Consider the following 18,671-nt stretch of genomic DNA (forward strand, 5'->3'; position numbering starts at 1 on the left):
AAGCTTCAAAACAATTGCAGGAAATGGGTGATATCATTATCTATTTTATGGATCAAAAAAGGAAGGAATAAAAAGATTAAGGAACTGGCATGGAGTCTAGAGCTAGCAGGCGGTACGGGTAATCTGTCTTCTGTGATCTTAAGAGGTTTGCACATTGAGAATGACCAAGTTCTCTCTTCCCACTGTCACATCTCTGGAGGTCAGACCATAGCAAAGTGTAATCGACAAAAGTTGCCCTAATAATTTTGACCCCACACACAGAATAATAGTCATTAAAGTTCTGAGAGTCATGAACCTCTTTGGAATCTAGAAATCTATGTATTCACTTGCCAGAAAAATCTACCCTATACCCCGATGTATAAGGGTTTAGTTATAACTTTATTGAGTGTATGTTTCTGCCTAAAATCCATGTACTTTTGGTTAAAAGATTCCAGATTAAAAGCCCCTAAAACTCTTGTGACAGTTTAGTCACTTTCAATATGGCCTGAAACTAAGTAAATACTTGCCACTGCATAGTAGAAATAAAATTTTGATGTGTCATTTAAAATCCCTTCATTCTCTCCAACATCACTTTGTAGAAATTCTCTATCCCTTTATATTTCAAGACACGTCAAAGAAAGAGGATTTTTCTTGTGTCCAGACAGGAAAAGATTTAGTCCTGCTGATATTTTGTGCAGAGAATTTCTCTACAAAATTGAGTTTTCATTCGTATATTTGTTTCTTCAAGGCACAAAAGCCTGAGGAAAGACAACAGAGATGAGGGCCTCAGTGATCCTGAGAATTTAAATGAGGCCAATGTCCTCCAAGGAAGGTAAAAGCAGAACCCATGTATCAGCAATCCGTACCAGCTCTGCTGTGGTGTGTTCTCAATTTTTATATCAATAACTAGGAGGATCCTTTAATGTAAGATTTGGCATATAATTATACCAATAATTTACCAATGATAATTATGTCTCATATTTACTGAACACTAGTTTCCAGCCACTTTCCTCAGTGTTTTTTGTTTTTTCTTATGCTTTTGTTTTTCCTTCCATCAGTCCTGAGAGGGACACGGCTCTGATTCTCATTTTATAGATAGCATTTCCTGTTCTGCTAATAAGCACGGGAACAAGAATTCCACCTGGGCTGCCTGACTCCAGAGCCCCAAGCCTGTCTGAGTGCATGGGCACCCTCCAGATGAGAGAAGCTCAGGTGTTTTCCTGTGTAGTGGTCTTGGGCACGTGGCCCACACTGTACACAGTGAGGTTCTGATCTCTCTGACTGAAGAAGGGGAGAATAGGTTGAGTTCTTGTCTGGGCCATTTTGTGAGATGTCAGGTCCTGCTGAGAGATTCTTTGGGTGTCTTGTGTCAGATTATTTCATCTTGTTCTAGGTTCTGGTAGTTAAAACAGGGGATCAAAAATATATAACAAATACTTAAATGTTTAAACTTTTATTACAGTAAGAAACACATTGCCATTAATTTTTCTCAAAATATCCCCCCTCATTTATGAGCACACTTATTATTCTTGCCACTTTCTGACGTGTTTCCGGAAGTCTTCTTTGGTGTCCACATAAAGTGTAATAGGAAACAGACGGAATGCTGCTGTTGAGTGATGTCCAATAAAAAGAGAAGCTCGTGAAAATAATGTACTGTGTTCTCATCCACATTATTCACCAGATTTGGCACCATGAGACTTCTGATTATTCCTCAAAGTCAAAATGATAATGAAAAATAAATGTTTGAACCAGTTTGGAGTATGAAGGCAGCCATGACAGCCCAACTAAAGACATTTGCAAAAGAAGACTTCTAGAGCTGCTTCAGACAACGGCAAGAACTGAGATGAGAATCTTTGAAACAAGGAGGAGTTGAGGGAGGGCTGATGATAATGTCTTTTACAGTAATATTTTTTAATTGAATATTCATTGTGTTTTTTGATCACTTAATATAGGTTCTTTTTATTCTCGCTCATTGCTCAGCAAACTTGATTACTTAAGCTTCGTTCCAGTGCACAGATTTGCCTGGACTCATTGGGATCTCCTTTAGGAGTACTGACCTTTCCCTGTGTCTCTAATTATTTCCTCTCTGGACTGGCTGGCTGTGCTGGAGAGCTGTCTTTTTAGCAATGTGAATCCTTTGCCTTGCTGACTCTATGCTCTCTTCTGCTCTTCCTGGGCTTCTATTCCCTAGCCAGCTGTGCCTGTGATCCTCAGATTATGGTGATCAAGAGGCATAAGTTTTTGTACCCACTTTTCCAGGAAGAGGAAATTCCCGATTAGGATCTGAGCTGAAACAGCTCTTCCTGTATTGCAATCTTTTGTGTGTTTTCATTAACTATTCTGGGTCATCACACAAGCAATGGAGATCCATTCATTCATGACACATTGATCAAGCATCTATTTATGTTCCAGGCACTGTGCTGAGTGCTGGGGTTGCCATGGTGATTAAGTTAAAATTTGTTCCGGCTTTCACAGTTTAGTGTTTTGGAATGAATCAGACACATGAAGAGGAAATTGCAATACAATTTGATAATGATTCTAAGGCAATAACAAGTGTTTTGAAAGCACGTGAGAAGGGCACTGACTCCAAATTTGAAGGACTAGATGGACATCTGGGTCCAGAAGGATGGCTACAAGAAGTTAGGCAGTTAGAGAGGTTTGCGGTTGTATAGTTAGAAAAATGTTCTAGAAAAAAGGGTTAGCAAATTCAAGATCCTATAGGCAGAGAAAACACGAAGAGCCTGCATGGCCACAATTAGCTCAAGATACCTAAGGCAGAGTTTGAAGTCACATGTGAACAGAGAAAAAGCTGGAGAGCTGAGCAGGGCTGGAGATAGGATGGATGTCTGTCTTGTAATCTCTTTCTATGCCACATAGACACCAGTTGCTTTTACAGGCTTGGGTATTTGGTGGCAGAGGTTGAGGCTGAGAAGTCACATGTGTTGTCTCACTGTAAGTTATAGGTAATAAGTGATCTCAGAGACCTCTGTCTGTACCATCCAGGGCCCCAAGCAGTCAAGGACCCTCCTCTCTGAGATAGTGTCCTTTGTGGCTCAAGACATGCTGGGATCTCCCCCCTGCTACTGCTGGTATTTTCTCCTCCCCCAAACTGGTGTACTCCATGCACGTTCTCTCTGCTGCTACTGTCACTTTTATGTTCAGGGGTGACATGGGGCCTTGATACTTGGACCTTCCCTGCACCACCAGATATGCAGAGCTGAGCCAGGCCTTTCATACTCACCAGCTACCCTACAGGAGGGTGCAGTTGGGAAACACGAGCCTCAGAGACATTAAATCACTTGCCACAAGCCACCAAGCTGTAAGTGACAATGCAGAATTTGGACTTCTGATTTTGAAGCCACTACAATCCTGAGTTCAGACACCTCAAATCCCAGCATATTTTAAATGACCTGTAATAGTATGCAGCTCTACCCTCGGGCTTTGCAATAGCCTCTCATCAACTTCCTCAGAGAAACAGCAGTCATCTCTGATGTGGCCTAGTACTCTTCAGCTCCCCTCAGAGAAACTAGTGACTGTGTGCAAACAGCCCTTGGTGTAGTTGGGCAACCTAAGTGTGATTTACAGGTGAGATTCTTTGTCTCACCTCCCAGACACCCCTGGTCTTCTGTTTTTGATTTACTTTCATTCTTGTTATCTTCTTTCATTACCATTTTAGTGTTCAGTTTCCATCCTAAGTAAAATAATGGTTCTTGTCATTGTGCTCTGTCTTGGGTGTTATCAAACACCAATAAAAGTCCAGTAACAAATCTTGCAGATTTACTGAGAGAGATGGATGTGTTCACTGGTTTAGGCTCCAACTTTGAAAAAGAGTTCTGGGGGCTGGGGATTTAGCTCAGCGGCATAAGTGCCTGCCTTGCAAGCAGGCAGTTGTGAGTTCGATCCCTGGTACTGATAAAAACGAAAAAGACAAAAAAAAAAAAGTTCTAGTAACCAATCAGCAGTTCTTACAAGTATCTTTTCATTAAAAGTGAGGATCTCCTTGCAGCGAGATGGACCTGGCTCTATATTACTAGAAGTAATCTGGATCCCATTACCAATTACTCTTTTTCCTGCTGGCAAATAGAAAAAGCAATTTTAAAATTCTTTCTTTTGAATTAATAGGCACTGTCTCCAGAATATCACTTTGTCCACCAAAGAACACAGAATTATTTCCAGATAACATATTCAAGAAATTTTATAGAAGGCAAGAAATTTATATAGTGGCCATTCTATAACCTGGACTCAATAGTCTTGAATGCAAATCCTAACTCTGTCCTTTGCTAGCTATATGCAGTAGGCAAAGTCATTTAATCTCTTCGACCCTTAGTTTCTCTTTTTGTAAAGTGAGAATATTAGTGCATTGAGCAGTTAGAGGATTAGGTTAGCAGGAATTAGTATGACAGCATAAGTTAGCCTAGTTCATCCTGGAGATTCTATTATTACTGTATGTTATTGTTATTACAAAAGTCATCCACATGTCTGTCTTTAGGGTGATCTACTATATTTCATTTTCTCCTTGGGATTTTCCTTTTTATGTACAAATTTCCATTCTTCAGAGGTAGGATGTGATATTGCTTTTGTATACTTCGGGTCTTGTCTCTTTGTATGATTTGTGTGATCAAATGAGAGGTTGAAGGAATTTTGGTTGGCCTTTTCCTTTCATTTCGCCTTCTTCTATAAGATGATTATGTTTCTGTTGCAGAATGATGAGGTGGAGTTTGTGCGAACTGGCTATGGGAAGGATATGGTAAAAGTTCTTCATATTCAACGAGATGGAAAATACCACAGCATTAAAGAGGTGGCAACTTCAGTGCAACTTACCCTGAGTTCCAAAAAAGATTACCTGCATGGAGATAATTCAGATATCATCCCTACAGACACCATCAAGAATACAGTGCATGTCCTGGCAAAGTTCAAAGGGGTATGCATCATTTTCTTAGATGCTGCCTGTTTTGATGCAGAATTCATTATAAGATGGCATGGGCATAGTACTAACTTATTTTAGGTTCCCATTACCTTTTAACCTACTTAAGCTATCTTAAAAATTTCTGTTCTATCCTCAAATTCTCAGGCTTGCAGGAAAAGCTTGCTTTTTAAAATTTTTTAAAACCAATCATATTTTTAGGCTTCTTTCTTCAGTCTTTCAGGCCAAGATTATTATTGGACAAATTAGAATTTTCTTGCTAATTAGGATCATGAGCAAATTAACATTCTGAAAGATTTCAGAATAAAATGTAACATGTATGTCATGTATTTCTTTGAGCCCCAGTACTTATATTTGTACTGGAATGATGTGTATTTGTAGTAGAAAATGCCGTTTTCTTTCTTGTTACTGCAGAAGAAAATCTTGAGTATCAGACATATTTCCTTTTATTCTTGAACTTCATTTGTCCAGCTTTAAATGCCTTCCCTGCCCCTTCAGCTTTCTTGCCACTTACTGTGCTGGCTAATTGATTTTTCATGAGCTACTTATACCTGATAGAATCTGACATTTTAGTATTAGTTTTTAATTTTTATTTTAAAGGGAGTAAAACAGAACAATAAAACTAAACAGACAGTGATGAGACAGTAGAGATAATAGTCACAATGCTCATATTATCCTCTAAATAGTTACTCAGGCTTGTGGCTTTCAGTGTGCAAAATCAAACAATTTCTTGACTTTTTAGCATTTTGACGTTTTATTTTAGAGTGAGTAGAATTCTGGCTCAATCAAGGTGATTGCTGATTTCTTTTTCAAAGAATTCTAAAAATGCAAGATATGTAGACTAGAAAATTCATTTTTAAAAACATGAAATCCACATTCATAATGCAGTAAATGAGCAAACTAATTGCAGTGCAATTTCGAGATCTATTTGTACCTTGAATTTTTCTCTTGTCAATCAGAATGGTCCAGCAAACAGAGTTATGAAAAAATAAAGTGCTGTCATAAAAAAAAAAAAAACTAGTTGAACATAGGCCTGTATTATGATACAGAAGAGGGCCAGATACCACGGTTTAGTTCCTGTTCTGTGTGAGGGACTGCAGAACTGTGAAGGTATAACTGAATGTTAAAAGCAATTCAAATTCAGTCATTATAGATAGAGTGATCATATAATTTCCTATACAAATCAAGATACTTGTGACTGTAAAGTAGGGTATTATTAATTATTTTGGGACAATTGTAATAAAACTGGGTTATGTTGGGGAATCCTGTACAAATAGTCCACTTGAATTATAGGCAAAGCCGTTATTAATTCCCAGACTATGCCAGGGCCTTAAAGTATTGCCTAGAATTTTTTTTTACTTAATTAAGTTTATTAGTACATTTTAGGTATACATAATGATCACATTCATTATAGGGAATTTGTACCTGCACATGATATAACTTGATTCCTTTTTTTTCCATTCCCCTACAACTCCTTTTAACCCCTCCTCCCCTCTTTATTTCCATTTCCATTTTTTCTTTCTTTCTCATCATTTTTAAACTTAATGTGGAAAATCTGTGAGAAAGTAGAGAGCTGCTTTCTGGGAGTGAAGGGCCAAGGATATTCAATAAAAGTTCTGCACACAAAGCAGGAAAGGTGGCTTGGGGGGACCAAGGATTTAGCTCAATGGCAAAGCACCTCCCTGGAAAGCACAAGGTCCTGAGTTTGATTATAGATACAGAAAGTAAAAGCAAGCAAACAAACAAACAAAAAGAATGGTGGTTTGGATCTTCATTAACATTTTCCTTGGGAAACTGGGAGGCCTATTTGTAAAGCTCCTAAAGACACCAGAGTGCATGATTGTTGATATAGATTATTATCAAGGTCACTGTGAGAAGAATCTGAATCTTACCTGGTGCTCATCCACTAATACATCCTTCCTTGTAAAACACGTTCCAAAACAAAAACAAAAAACTCAGGGTTATCTCACATGGTGATGGACCTCATGGAAAACTGGGATGAACTTGGATAAGGATCAATTTATGTTTTGAAATTTTTTCCAGTTGTATACTTCTCTTCTTCTGGAGAGAGGGAGGGAGGTAGGGAGGGAGGGAGGAGGGAGACAGAGAAAGAGAGAGAGAGAGAGAGAGAGAGAGAGAGGCCTGAGTATTGAAAAATTATTTTCAAGTGGGTAAAGTATTTCTGATCACTATTGTCTTGTTTCTTTTACAGATTAAAAGCATAGAAACTTTTGCTTTGAACATATGTCAGTATTTCCTTTCTTCTTTTTGTCATGTCATCCGAGCTCATGTCTACATTGAGGAAGTCCCTTGGAAGCGTTTTGAAAAGGTTATCTCATTTATGCTCCCAGTTTGATTAAATCAACCTTACGGCATACGCTGAAATTTTACGGGAGAAAAATTTTCCCCTCCTTTTCAGAATGGAGCTAAGCATGTCCACGCATTTATTCACACTCCCACTGGAACACACTTCTGTGAGGTGGAGCAGAGGAGGAGTGGTAAGAAACTATTTTTCATGCTTTGATTCTTCAAAAGCTATTTCAGTTGTTTTCCTCCTAAATGACTCTGTTTATTAACATGGAGAGAAACTGCAGAGAGTTTTTCAAGCGTTTAAATCTGAGATGGGTTAATGAACATTGTGCATTTGGATTATATTTTAAAATTTGTCTTTTTGTTCAAAATAAGAAAAAAATGAAACATTTCATTTTGTAACTGAATTTGAAAGTTGAGTGGGATAGATCATTTTCATTATCAGATTTTGTGGTGAGGCAGCAAAAAAGCCCCAGGCTGACAAGAACCCAGATCTCTGAAATTTCTGGCCAATATATTTTTGTATAACCTCATTATTTTATTAACCTTTATAGGAAATATGTACTAAATAGCAATCATTTTTCATAATTTTATTTGCACGATAAGCTACTGATGCTATTATAATTTCTATAAAGTGAATTTCTTTTAAAATAGTAATAACAATTATATAATTTCATGTACCAAGATATTTAAAAATTAAATGTGAGACATTATTGCAATACAGACCTTATTAAATTACATTAATAACTACATTATTATCATGCAGATCTTACTGGTAATTAAACTGAGGAAACATTAAAATTTCAAAAGCTTGTGTTCCACTGTTTCTATGAGATTGTTAGTGCAGAATTCAATAATTCATTAAGACTTAGACTAGAAGGCTTTTAAGAACAATGGGATCAAAGATGATAGAAACATCTTTGTCTTAACAAAAAGTAAGCCTTAATGATAATTATCAATTGAGAGTGTGGATGCTACACAGTTTCCCTTTTTCTTTTCTTCTTTCTTTTCTCTACCTTTCGTTAGTGAGAATTTGACATGACATCTAACAGACATCAGGAATACTGCAACATTCATAAAATATAAGGTTTCTTCTCATTTTGAGTTCTTTTGGGAGATGTCCTTGTTCTCCTTAGAAAGTTTAGTGTGTGAGATATCATTTAATATTTTTATTACCTGTCTAGACATAGATAGGGCCTTTTCAGTATTTGATTGACAGTTATAAAATTATCAGCATAAAAAACTTAATAGTTGTATTAAATTGAAAAGGTGATTTTTATCTTCTAAATGTGTAGCCATGTGATACTACTCTAAAATGTTGGTTAAAACAAAATTTCTTTTCCTCCTTTCCTTTCTTCCATCTGTGTCTTTCCTTCCTTCCTTCCTTTCTTTCTTCCTTTTATCTTGCCTTAGATGCATGACTTTGGAGAAGAAAGAATAATTGCCTAACTCTTACGCCAGTGTTTTCATACCCAAACTACACTGACTATTCTCATAAAATTAGAAACTCTAAATCAGCTCTAACTGAAATAGAATGCAAGCCATATAAATAATTTTATTTTATTTATTTGTTCACATATGTAATTTTAAAGTCTTTTGATAATAACATTAAAAAAAAGAAATTAGGAATATAAATTTTAGTAATATATTTCATTTAATCCAGTATATCAAAAATATTTCTCTATATGATAAGTGTAAGAAAATATTTTACATTCTTTTAAAAAGTGACTCTTTGAAATTTCATGTGTATTTTATATTTTAAGTCATGCTAGCCATCTTTCATGTGCTCACAGAGTGGGGGGCCTAGTAGTGGCTACTGTAGTGATAGGATAGCTCTCAATTGGCTTTCACTGATGTTCTGGATACTTAGCACTTTCTCCTTCTTTCCATTATGTGAAATAATAGCATGAGCTAGAATTAGAGCTCAAGAGAGCTGATTAAAAAATAAAAGCATTTACGAAAAGTACTTGTGTCATTTGCCTCACATTATTCATCAAATAATTAGATTTTGAGGACTTATATACCTGAGGAATTATCAATAAAGAGATGAACAAGCCCTTCCTAGCAGATAGAGCCCTGTCTCATAAGAAACAGACCTATAGCCAGACTCATTGCAATTAGAGGGTTGGACCACAGGTGCAGGGACTAAAATTATGCTAGGGAACAAATAAATACAGTCTTCCCAGGGAAGTCTGAAAGGCTTGACAGGGGAGAGCAAACATTTCAACTGACTTTTAAAAACTAATTCAGCATATGCTGGGCATAGGCAGGGGTAGGGAGACTATGACCAAAGGAAAGAGTATACCCATGGGTAAGATTTATGCAGGAACGGAAGAAGGAAACTAAATATTTGAAGCCCTGGTATCATGCTGAGCACCATGATGAAAAAGTATTTATTTGATTGTTGAAAGGCAAAAATTTGAAAAATAGGTGCAAACTCAGGGGGCCTGATTCCTAGAATGTAAGAGGCAGACCTAAGGCTCCACTCTGAAGGACTTCAAGTGCTGCACTAACGCGTTTAATGAAATTCAAAGGCAATCTTGTAAGGTGGTTAAGCTTAGAGGCCTTGAGATCAGAAGGAACTGAATGACCTCTCCTACTTTATGGCTTTGTGACTGGGAGCAAATGCCCACTTAAGGAGGCAAGTGCCAAATTTATGGTACTAAAACATTTAGCACAGTATCTGCCACGTAGGAGCTACTCCTTAAGAGTGAATGCATAGTATGACAACAAAGAGTCACAGGTCTTTCCGTGGACAAGTGAGACAGCTCTTTCCGTGGACAAGTGAGACAGCATGGGTGTGTTTTTGTTCATACAAAATCCTAACCAATAGGTGGTGAACAGGCTGGAGACACAGGCAGTAATGAGACAGGTGGAGGCTTGTAGAAATGACGAAGTGATGTGCTCTGAACTATGATAGTAGAATCAGAAACAGAGGTTGTGGGCAGGCCTTCCACGAGGCATTTGTGACGTGTGAACGGTAGCTATCTGGCTGACGGAGATGGAAAGTGGGAGGGAAGGAAGAGTTAAAGTTGGTCCCGAAGTGAGAAGCCTGGGCAACTGACTAAAGAGAATACACCCAAAGAGTATTTTGAGGGAAGTTGCTAAGTTTTGGGAATAGGGCACAGTGATGGATTTGGGGACCATTAACAGATCAACAGTAGGTGAAGTCATAGGAAAGGTGAATATTCCATAAAAGCATATGAAGTAAGAAGGGGAAATATGAAGAGAACTGGGGAAGTTTCCTTAGTTTGAGGCTTGGATAGTTTTAAGAATGAGATGGAAGAGTGGCCAGAGAGATAGAAGAAGGGCGGGAGAGTGACATCACGAAAACAGAACAAAAATAGGGTTTAAGAAATGAGAAATAGTTACTGAGGCAAGTAATAGGTCGTAACAAATAAATCCTTATGGAGTAGGCTACACAAGAAATTTCTTCTTTTTATAAAAGTTTAGCCCTTTGTATGTGCATGTGTGTGTGGATGGGCAGTGTTCTGCTTCATAAGTCATTCAGAAACCCAGGTTAATGGCAACCTTCTGTTTTGAATCTTTGCTTAGATTTCCACACCAGATAGTGAGGAGAGGTAAAGCAGGTGAAGGAGAACAGGAGGGGCAGACTCCCCAGGCATGAACACCAGGCCAGAAAGCAACTGCAGTAGGCTGAAGACAATCACACAGCCACTCCCAGCTGCAGGAGAAGCACAAGTCTAGCTTGCACCCAGGAAGAATAAATAGGCTAAATCTCTGCCACAGGAAGAGTAAGAAATTTGGGTTTAAAAAAAAAACAGTGGAAAAGAAACTAGATTTGTCAGCTAGACATCACTGGTGACTTCCACAAAAACATGTTTAGCAGAGCCCGGTGGTGAAAGTGAAAAGGCCAGGCGCAGGGCTGTGATCATACAAAAAGAACAGGGCTCTCTTCACACCCAAGTCCTTCAGGAGTTAGCCGGAGCTAGTGTCAGCCTAAACCCCACTCACCTGGAGGCTGTAGAGTGGGAAAATGAGCAATTATAATCAGGTAAAGCTTTTCCTTTCTGTTAGGAGCTTCAGAGCTTCAGGGTCCTGAGATCATTGTGGCAGGGTAGCCAGAAACTCCAGCTTGTCTCATCTAGAGCCCAGCCCACCTCAGAAATCATGCAGGGCTGGCAGGGATCAGGGTAGGGGACAAGACATTTGTTGCCTTAAGTGTATGCAGGTATGTGTGTGTCCAGGCATAAGAATGTGTGTGTCTTTCAGGTCTGTGTACACAAAGATGATATTTATATTTTATTCCTCTTAAAAATAGAGCTATGTGTTCCACTGATAGCAAAAGTACTTCTTAATTTTCTTATTACCTAAGATCGGAAACTGTGGGAGTTGTGACATGAATCAAAGTTATAATCATTGTGATAAGAAATGCCTTGTGCAGGATTAACTGAAGAAAATAATCCTTGTGTTACACACACACCAATTCAAATGATGAAGGGTGTTGCAAACTCCTGAGTAGTGAGTGGTGTCTTTGTTTGGACCTGGCTAGGATGATGATAAGTCTTCCTGCTCACACACATATACCTAATCATACATGCAGCCATTCAACTCCCAAAAGAAACTCTTCCCAGTAGGATATGTGACTGGGTTCCTCCTGATGGGCTGGGCTCATGCCCATTTATCCTCTGGACACACAGTTATGCAAAGCCTACTGAAAGCCAGGCAGAGATTGATCCTGGGGAATTGTTTTGAAACTCTCATTCTATTATTTCTTCCTTTGGATCTTCCAAAGCTTTACCATGGACTTGTACTTTTTGGTGTTTCAAAGTCTCCTAGTTCCTTGAATGAATCTTGAAGAAAGACATTTGTTTGCCTAAAGAGCTGCCCTTAAGTCTGTGAGCCCCCAAACCCAGAGAGAACTAGGCTCTGTATGCATAGTACTGGCTGATGGCTGAATCACTAATTTGAAATAAATCAGTCCCCAAATCCCTGTACTACTTGAATTAAAATTCATAATTCTTTAGGCATCAAATTTGTCTCATTCTGACACTAATTATAAAAATCCAGCTAAAGTATTTCTAGACAAAGAAATGAAAGATGGCAATACTGTCTACAGGTCATGAAAACAAACCCCCAGTCATTTGTGGATGGGAAGGCTGGTGGTTGTTTTAGGAAAGGGGCTAATGAAGTCCAAGTTCAGGAAGCAAAGAGATTGAAAGAGGTGACAAGCAAGGCAGACGGAACAGCTGAGGTGTGGGACCCAGGACAGAGATGGCCACTGCCAACAAAACCATTCATGTCCCTTTGCTACCAAGACTAAAGCTCTTCAGTCCCTCCATAGGAGAAGTTCTTGGCAGACACAAGGTCTTTTGAAACCAGCTTGATAATCACCTGGCTACACAAAAGCCCAGCCAGCTCCCTTTGACCTGAGTGATGCCATCCCTCCCATGCAAAATTGCCCAGAGGGAGCTTTTACTCTCCCTGTGGGAGCTAAATGGACTCTCAGAGGCAAATGATATTTAATTGATCTTCACTTTTTTTCCTAGTACTTTACAAGTTTGATATTTTCTAGTAGGATGATTTAATATAGTTTTAAAATATCCTCCTTTTAGCTATTTGTGTCCTTTTTGGAGGTGTTAAATGTGGAAGCAATTATCCTCCTCATGACAGAATTTTTTTTTCTTGGCTCAGTAAAGCTTTGTGCTTTGTGACACCTGATGCGTAGGTAAGGAATTGGGCTTATTTTGCGTTAACTCACAGTGAGTTTTTTTCCCTGAGAGAGCTAAAGGGTAGATGTATGCTTCTTGGAGAGATAAACTGCAATCTGTTAAGTGTGTAGGAGGATACTAAGAGCTAGAAAAAAATTATGTTCTAGCAAAGAAAAATGTGAAAATCTTTCCTTTTGCATTACTCTATAACCATGGCAAAAAAAAAAAAAAAAAAAACCCGATTAAGTGATTGCATGGGAAGTAACCTAAAAAAGGGGGAGTCTCCTTGGTTGAATTACTTCGTTAGTCTAAATTTGCATCTTTTTAGAGTGTGTGAGGCATCATATTTTTAGTTAATGGCCCCATGAATTTGAAAGCCTAGATTCTTACCAGTGTTCCAAAAGCTGGGAAATTGCCAACAGAGAAAATAAAATAAGCTCTATGATTTCATCCAATGTGCCCAGTGTGTGCCAAAAACTCTTTGAGCATTCAGAAAGAATCGTTTTTGTTGTTGTTCGTGGAGTGATGAGAGTACCAAAGTAGATGGTTTGTGTTATGCCAAAACTGTGGCAATCGTTAATTATCTTCAGGAGCATGAGACATTTTCTTCTGTGGGAAACTGATGTGAAAACGAACTAACATCACAACTGATATCTCTACTTTCAGACTAGTGAGAAAATAGATGATTTCAGTGTGACCAATCAGGACCGACATTCCCTGAACTCAATACCTCTCACCTCAGGGCTGACTGTGGACAGGATGATACAGGAGAAGGAGTTTCCAGAACCCAGTGAGCCTCTGGGAAACATTTACAGGTGCTTAGAGTAGGTAGCACAAAATTAATTATGGCAAAATTATCATAATGACCTTTACAGAGCATTTCCTGTATGGCAACCATTCTAAGCCCTTCGTGTACATTATGTTAGATATGTGTTAGGTCCAGGAAGCAGATATGATGTTCTCTCCAATTTACAGATAAGAAAATCAAGATAGAAAGAGGTTAAATCATTTCCCCAGGGTAATAACGCCTATAAAATGGGAGACTACGGAGACAAGAAGAGCACCAGCATTTGAAGTTAGGGAAATCCAAAACTGTGGATTCAATTATTGTGTGACACTAGGTTCAGAAATCCTGTGAGGAGTGACATCACTAGAGGAGCCTACATTTGTCTAGTTTATGTAGATGCTGGCGATCAAGGCCAGAAGAATTGGAAAACATGGAACAGGCAGACTTCACCTTTGGTTCTGTTTCAGCTTTTTATTTCCCTTCAACTTTTTTCCTCCCAATTGCAAATCCATGTTTTATTTCTGCAGAGCCCACCCCCACCCCCCGCCCCAGGAGGGATTACTGTTGGAGATAGATTGTGTTCGTTTTTAAAAGTGTAGAGGTAATCTTTGATTTTATTATGAAACATTTAAGGAATAAAAGTTTCACAAGGGCCATTTCTAAAAGCGATGCTTCAGTCTGAATTTCAGACCAACAGTGATGGTTATTTTCAGGCTGGAGTCTCTCTGTGAGGCCCTCAAAGTACACTGTGGAACGAGAAGCAGCAAACTTCTCGTCTCCTAGATAGGCCTCTTATAGCACAGAAATGCAGGAAGAGAGTTAAAGGAAGGAGAAAACATTGCACAGATGGAGAGTGATCTAAAAAGGGGGCAGAAAAGCACGGAATCTCATAATGTGGTGCTGAATTTAGACTCCACCTCTTCCAGCCCCTAGTCATGTGACCATGGGCAGATGAATAAAAAACACCTGCATAGAAACACCTACTTTCTAGATGTCTGTGGGTTAAGTAAGAGAAAGACTGGAAAAGGCAGCAACGAAAGGCTACTTGTGGGCAGGAGATTGTCAGGTAACGATACCCTTTCCTCTTTCCCTGCCACATTGTACAGAAGAGGCAGAAGGGACCAGGAAGTGAAAAAGTCAAGAGTGATGTAGGTGAACTATCTAGAAGAGAAAGAGACTAAGTCGTGAGATTCTTATTCCTGGACATGAATCAATCTTGCTGCACTTGTTCATTTAACATCTACCTATTGATTGCTTCTGTAATTTTCTTGGGTTTGAGACTTGGATTCACTGCATTTAAAATACTGATTTTGTAGGACCACGTCTTTGTGTATTTAGAGCCTGATGAATTCAGCCAACTGAAGCCTTTAAAGCACCGTTGGCATCTTTCTCTTGATCCTTCATCAGCTACAGCTCCCAGTGAGAACTGCAGAAAGTTAAACAAATACCATTGGCTGTTATACCACATTATCCTGGATCACATTGCACAAGGCATTTTATTTAATTAGAAAATATTAAATCAGCAAATCTTCCACTAATCCTTGGCTATTGCTGTCTCTGGTAGGTGCACAAATGTAGCACTGAAAACACCAAACTACCATATAGTCATTATTTAAGTAGTTCTAAAACTCCATAGCTCCTGCATGAATTATAGTAGTGAAGCTCACATTGGTGATATAAACCATTGGATTTTTTGAAGCTTATTTTTATTAGTATTTGTTTGTAGCACATAATGCTTACATTCTTTGTGTCAAGTTGGTAATGCACATAATACATCTTAACTTCTCTTTTCATCCCCTGTCCCTTCTCTCCTTTCTCCTTTTCCTCCATCTCTTGATTCCCTTCCTATTTGAAAAAGATCTCCTTACTTCCTTTTTTTTTGCCCTTTATTTATGTTTTGAGTTTCTTATACAGGAGGAAAGATGCACTATTGAAGCCTAGTTTTAAAGAGGTTCTTTGGATTTTGATTAAGGGTTGTGAATTACATTCCTGTGCCTTGACCAAAAACATGCATGTATGAACTTGATGTGAAACCTGACAATGCTGGCCTTTAATTTTTAGACAAGATAATCCAAAGAAGAAGAAGAAGAGATACTTGTTAGGATCAACTTACAGATTGAAAAGAGGTGGCCCTAATAATCCTGCCATGACACTTTACTGTTGAGCTTTGCCAATTGCTCCCTGAATGTCCCAGCCTGTGCATGCCAATAAGATTATGGTAATGTTGGTTCCTGAGTCTCTCTGGATTTCTTCCCATTAAACTGCTAGAGGTACCCACCCAAACTTTTCCACCTCTGCCGGCCTCAAAGGCATCCTGCGCATGCTTAGGAAAGAGTTTGAACCCAATGGGGACAATTTCTGCCTCTCTGCTTCACCCTTCTTTTGCTATGTCATTGTCATTTCTTGGGAAAAACTCTGCTTTCCCTGTAGTACTACATCCCCAGATTTGCCAGTGTGTCAGTTGGTGCTATGTTCTCTTTAGCTTCCACTAAACTAGAGCTACATATGTTTCTACATGGAAAGAGAGAACCCTGCCTTCCCTAACTCTGTCCTTCACCACTGAGCTCACATTACTTATGCACAAGTAAGACACCGCTTCAGATTATGCTTGTCACTGTTCACCTGACCCATTAGCTTATGAGGTGACAGCGGAAATACAAGATGAGCTGTCTTATTCCTTCCACTGTTCTCAACTCTCCTCCAGGTACCTATGAACCAGCTTCTGCCCCCAAAGTCTTCTCCTTCAGCCCCCAAACAAAAGTCTTTATGGATAACAACTTGGGCATATCCATGCCTGTGAGCCACCAGCCTTATCTTCCTTGTCTTTATTTATATATATAGTTTCAGCCAGGCCCATGCTGCTACTCATTCATGAAGCTGTGAGGTCATAACCACAAGGGGCACTGAGACATCATCAGGGCCCTGTGATAACTGCAGTCATTGGCCACTGGAGGTGACAAAATGAAGGCTACTGCCATCAAGGGATCATGATATCAGAGAACTGATTTTGGAGGAGCTTTTAAATTCATTTCATATGATTTCCAGTTGAATGATAGATAGCTCAAAAGTTATAGGATAATTTGCTTGAGAAGACACCGCTATGTGGGACTAAGAGTTATTCATTTTTGTGGACATCAACAAACGTGACAGTTTATTCTTGGACCCTCAGTTGTCTTAAACAGGAGAGGACAGGGACTCAGGAAGACACATCTTCCAGCCAGAAGAAAGGGTTACACTATGGTGCACATCTGTAACCCTAGCGCTCTGAGAGGGTGAGGTAAGAGGGTCACAAGCGTGAGCCTAGCCTTGGCAGTTTAGCAACTTAGAAAGACTGTCTCAATTTAAAAAATAAATAAAAAATTAAAAAGGGCTGGGAATCTAGCTAAGTACAAGGTTCTGGCTTCAATTCCAGTGTGTCAAACAATAAAAACAAAACAGATATAAGGAAAGACATACCATCCTCCTCTCTCAAACTCCAGAGGAGACAGGGAGATGGAAAATGTGGGCAGAGACCTGGTCTTTTGCATGGCATGCCATGTTTTAATGTCAGAATCCTCAATTCCAGGTATCAGTGGGAAGAGACTGTTTTACTTATGACCCATCCTTACCTTTCTGTTTAACACAGAGCCTCCAGTCATTCATTCTGGAATCAAAGACCTCAAGGTTTTGAAAACAACCCAGTCTGGATTTGAAGGATTCATCAAGGACCAGTTCACTACCCTCCCCGAGGTGAAGGACCGGTGCTTTGCTACCCAAGTGTACTGCAAGTGGCGCTATCACCAGAGCAGAGACGTGGATTTTGAAGCTACTTGGTATGATGAGTGCTAGGATCTGGCACTAGCATGGGGAATGTCTGCCTTTTTCCCAAGGTCCCAGTGTTCATGGAATCTTAGATCCCAAAAGGGAAACTTAGAAGTCATTCAACTCTACCTCCCCACTGGTCAGAAATCCCTCTTCTATGTCTTAACTTATGAAATCAATGGTTCTCAAACACAAATACACATCAGAATGACCTGGAAGCTTGTTAAGATACAGATCACTAAGCCACCTCCAGAGTCTGATTCTGTGGGGGAGTGGGGCCCAGCAATTTGCATTTGTAACCAGCTGCTGAGTGCGGCTGCTATGAGACTTCAAAGACACTGTAAGAAGCACTGATCAAATGAAGTGAATTTCTAGCCTTAGTGCCTCTAAGAGATGGCTAACTAGGGTGACACACTGCCTCAGTTTGCCAGGAACTTTCCTGGCTTTAACATTGAAATTCCCATATTCCAGGAGACCTTTTGATTCCAGGCAGACTGGGACAATTGGTCACACTAAGCTAAAAAAAAAAAAAAAAGTCAGATGTGTAGAAGTACTTTGTAAGTGGCAAATGCTTTAAAATGTAAAGGTATGATTATTATTATAACATCTTTGACAAGGAATAATTAGGCTTCTGAGCTCCCGGAGCTTGCCTTTTGACTAGGTATCTTATTCGTTCAATAAAACTCTAATTGCCAGACATTTCTAGCTTATGATAAGCTAGAATCTGCTCCTAGCCTCCATGTAGCTTCCTTCCACTGGATAGTTTTTCTCCATTTTTTTTGTTAGATGTAGGTTTTTAAATGCTTGGGGAAAAATCTCACCTGACTTCCCTTCTTCCTTTTCTATTTCAAGTTCTCCCCCTGGGCAGCAGGCCTCTGCAGTCCTCGGGTTGAAGAGCATGAGGTTGAACGTGCTAGGTTCGGGGTGGTGCTCCCAGCCTCCTACTAAAGACAGCAATTCAGAGGAGATTATGTGTTTTTGAAGCTCAGATTCAGCACTATATTGGGGATATTAGTATGGTTCTCACTTCAGCTGTACTGAGAATTCAATGACACAGTCATAAAAGGCTTAGTACAGAGTCTGGACAGAGTCAAATCCCCAAGGTTCAAGGAAACAACATGCACAGCTGTCAGAGGGCTAGACTTTTGGGATTTCCTTTCATAGGTTTCTCAAATGTGGAAGATTTACCCCCAAATGC

At 39.2% G+C, this 18,671-nt stretch overlaps 1 protein-coding gene across 1 annotated transcript in view; it reads left to right on the forward strand.

Annotated features, from left to right (window-relative positions):
* LOC100733081 (uricase) overlaps positions 1–18,671 on the forward strand; it is a 32,924-nt gene that overhangs the window by 8,366 nt on the left and 5,887 nt on the right. Inside the window, exons 2-5 of the mRNA XM_013143100.2 lie at positions 4,682–4,900; positions 7,116–7,232; positions 7,323–7,401; positions 17,298–17,484. Coding sequence (XP_012998554.1) covers positions 4,682–4,900; positions 7,116–7,232; positions 7,323–7,401; positions 17,298–17,484 — 602 coding nt within the window. The remainder of the gene's footprint in view (positions 1–4,681; positions 4,901–7,115; positions 7,233–7,322; positions 7,402–17,297; positions 17,485–18,671) is intronic.

Source organism: Cavia porcellus, unplaced genomic scaffold, assembly GCF_034190915.1.
Source record: "Cavia porcellus strain 051 isolate PalLab524CR breed Dunkin Hartley unplaced genomic scaffold, mCavPor4.1 scaffold_1, whole genome shotgun sequence".
Classification (NCBI taxonomy): Eukaryota; Metazoa; Chordata; class Mammalia; order Rodentia; family Caviidae; genus Cavia; species Cavia porcellus.